At 45.2% G+C, this 1,827-nt stretch overlaps 1 protein-coding gene across 1 annotated transcript; it reads right to left on the reverse strand.

The window, feature by feature from the left end:
* Positions 1–573: 573 nt before the first annotated feature.
* Positions 574–1,723, reverse strand: MRPL51 (mitochondrial ribosomal protein L51). The gene is made up of 3 exons (XM_081311902.1): positions 1,494–1,723; positions 1,296–1,409; positions 574–905 (listed from the first exon to the last, which is right to left on the reverse strand). The coding sequence occupies exons 1-3, from the start codon at positions 1,567–1,569 to the stop codon at positions 709–711; spliced, it is 387 nt and encodes a 128-aa protein (XP_081168028.1). The 5' UTR covers positions 1,570–1,723; the 3' UTR covers positions 574–708.
* Positions 1,724–1,827: the final 104 nt, after the last annotated feature.

Below are 1,827 nucleotides of genomic sequence, written 5' to 3' on the forward strand. Positions count from 1 at the left end.
GCTTAGAGCTTCACTAACTTGCTAAGGCTGGCTTTGAACCTGTGCTTCTCCTGCTTCAGTCTCCCAAGTCACTGGGATTACAGGATTGTGCTACTATGCTATGCTCAAATCTTCTTTTTTGAAGGCCACAGTTATAGATTGTAAGGGTAAGTAGTGAAGTGCAAACCTAAGACCCTACACCACAAGGACAAGCCAGCCATGATGGCACACACCCATAATTGCAACCAACTGGGAGACAAAAACAGGAGAATCCTAAATTCAAGTTCAGCCTTGGCAACCTGGCAAGACCCATTGAACAATAAAAAGGGCTGGGGAGGGCTGGGGTTGTGGCTCAACAGTAGAACACTCGCCTAGCATGTGCAGGGCACTGGGTTCAATCCTCAGCACCACATAAAAATAAATAAAATAAAGGTATTGTGTCCAACTACAGCTAAATAAAAAAGGGTGGGGTTGGGGATATAGCTCACTTATAGAGCAGTGCCCCCAGTTTGTTCCCAGTACCACCAAAAAAAAAAAAAAATTTAGGGACATACTTTATAGTTTACATGAGGAAGAAAATAAACTATGTGGAAATCAGATTCCAAAGAAGCCACATTTTATTATTACAGAGAGAAAACAAAATCCTTTCCTCATAAGGAAAAGTTCTGTTCCCCTTCTTCAGAGTGCTAGAGATGGATGTGCCTCTTCCACAGTTCCCAGCTTTCCGGTCTACCGATACTTCCCATGTCGGTTAAAGTGCTTATAGAGATAGCTGATACGTTTGTTAAGGTTGTGCAAGTCATCAAAGAACATTCTATTTCCAACCATTTTTTTCTTCCGGATACAACGCTGCAATTCGTTCCCCTTCCAGCCTCGAAGCCATATGGGGCCCTTGATTAGTTGTTTGGGGTGCTTTTCAAAGTTCCCTGTGTAATGTGAAAGAACATATTAGTACTAAGACAATAGAACCAGGCCTAGACCAGCTAAGCCTTCAACCCAAAGTTGCATCTTCTTGAGCAGCACCTTTAAACAAGACACATTATGGTACAGCGTCAAGAGCACAGACTTTGGAGTCAGAATGCTTGGGGTTCAAATTTTTTTACTAGCTTTAAAAAAAATTACTTAACCTTGCAGTTCCTCAGTTTTCTCACCTGTAAAATGGAAAGATTATGAAGATTAAGGGTATTAATTCATGTAGGGCACTCAGAAAAGTATGAAAACAGTCATACGATGATTCTCTACACAGGCGAAAAAGACAGTAGTTACTGTGTAGTAGCCCTTCTGAAATTCGTAACACGTAAAGCGTCGAGTCTTACCCAGGATCCCGATGTTGTCATATACTCCGAACAAGGCCCTCTTCTCGTTCCACCGATCAACCACTTTGGGAGGCGGGAGGGTGAGCCTTATACGGATGGTCAATCGCGGAACACCTTAAGATGGGGAAGAAAAGGAATGAATCTGAGCTGCCTATTTAAAAGCAGTTCTCCAAGCACCTTTCTACATTAGCTACTTACCCATAGAGAAGCTTCTGCATGCGTAAGGCATCCAGCCCCACAAGCTTCTACCTGCCCAAGAGAGAACCCCTGCCATTACTCTAGACTGTCTCTCAACGGCATACCAAAAAAGTCCCAGTATGAGAGCCAGACGTGACCTCAAAAGAGATGGCACCGTCTCCACTGGCCTCACACAGACACCAAGCAGGAGGCGGCCATCTTGGCCCTTACCCAGGCAGCTTTGGGCGCAGTCCCCGCCTCTCCCAATCACACAAGCCCCACCCTCCTAGTTCGGGCCGACAGAGGCCTGGACAACCCACCCAGCCTAGTACTTCCGGCCTATCCACCGGAAATT

This window comes from Spermophilus citellus (genome assembly GCF_964194105.1).
Source record: "Spermophilus citellus genome assembly, chromosome: 10".
Taxonomy (NCBI): Eukaryota; Metazoa; Chordata; class Mammalia; order Rodentia; family Sciuridae; genus Spermophilus; species Spermophilus citellus.

Coding starts and splice junctions, on each gene's coding strand:
- MRPL51 (XM_081311902.1), bottom strand. CDS start 1,569: ATGGCAGGGGTTCTCTCTTGGGCAGGTAGAAGCTTGTGGGGCTGGATG. Junction 1,410..1,493: donor ATGCAGAAGCTTCTCTATGG/GTAAGTAGCTAA, acceptor CCCCATCTTAAG/GTGTTCCGCGATTGACCATC. Junction 906..1,295: donor TGACAACATCGGGATCCTGG/GTAAGACTCGAC, acceptor CACATTACACAG/GGAACTTTGAAAAGCACCCC.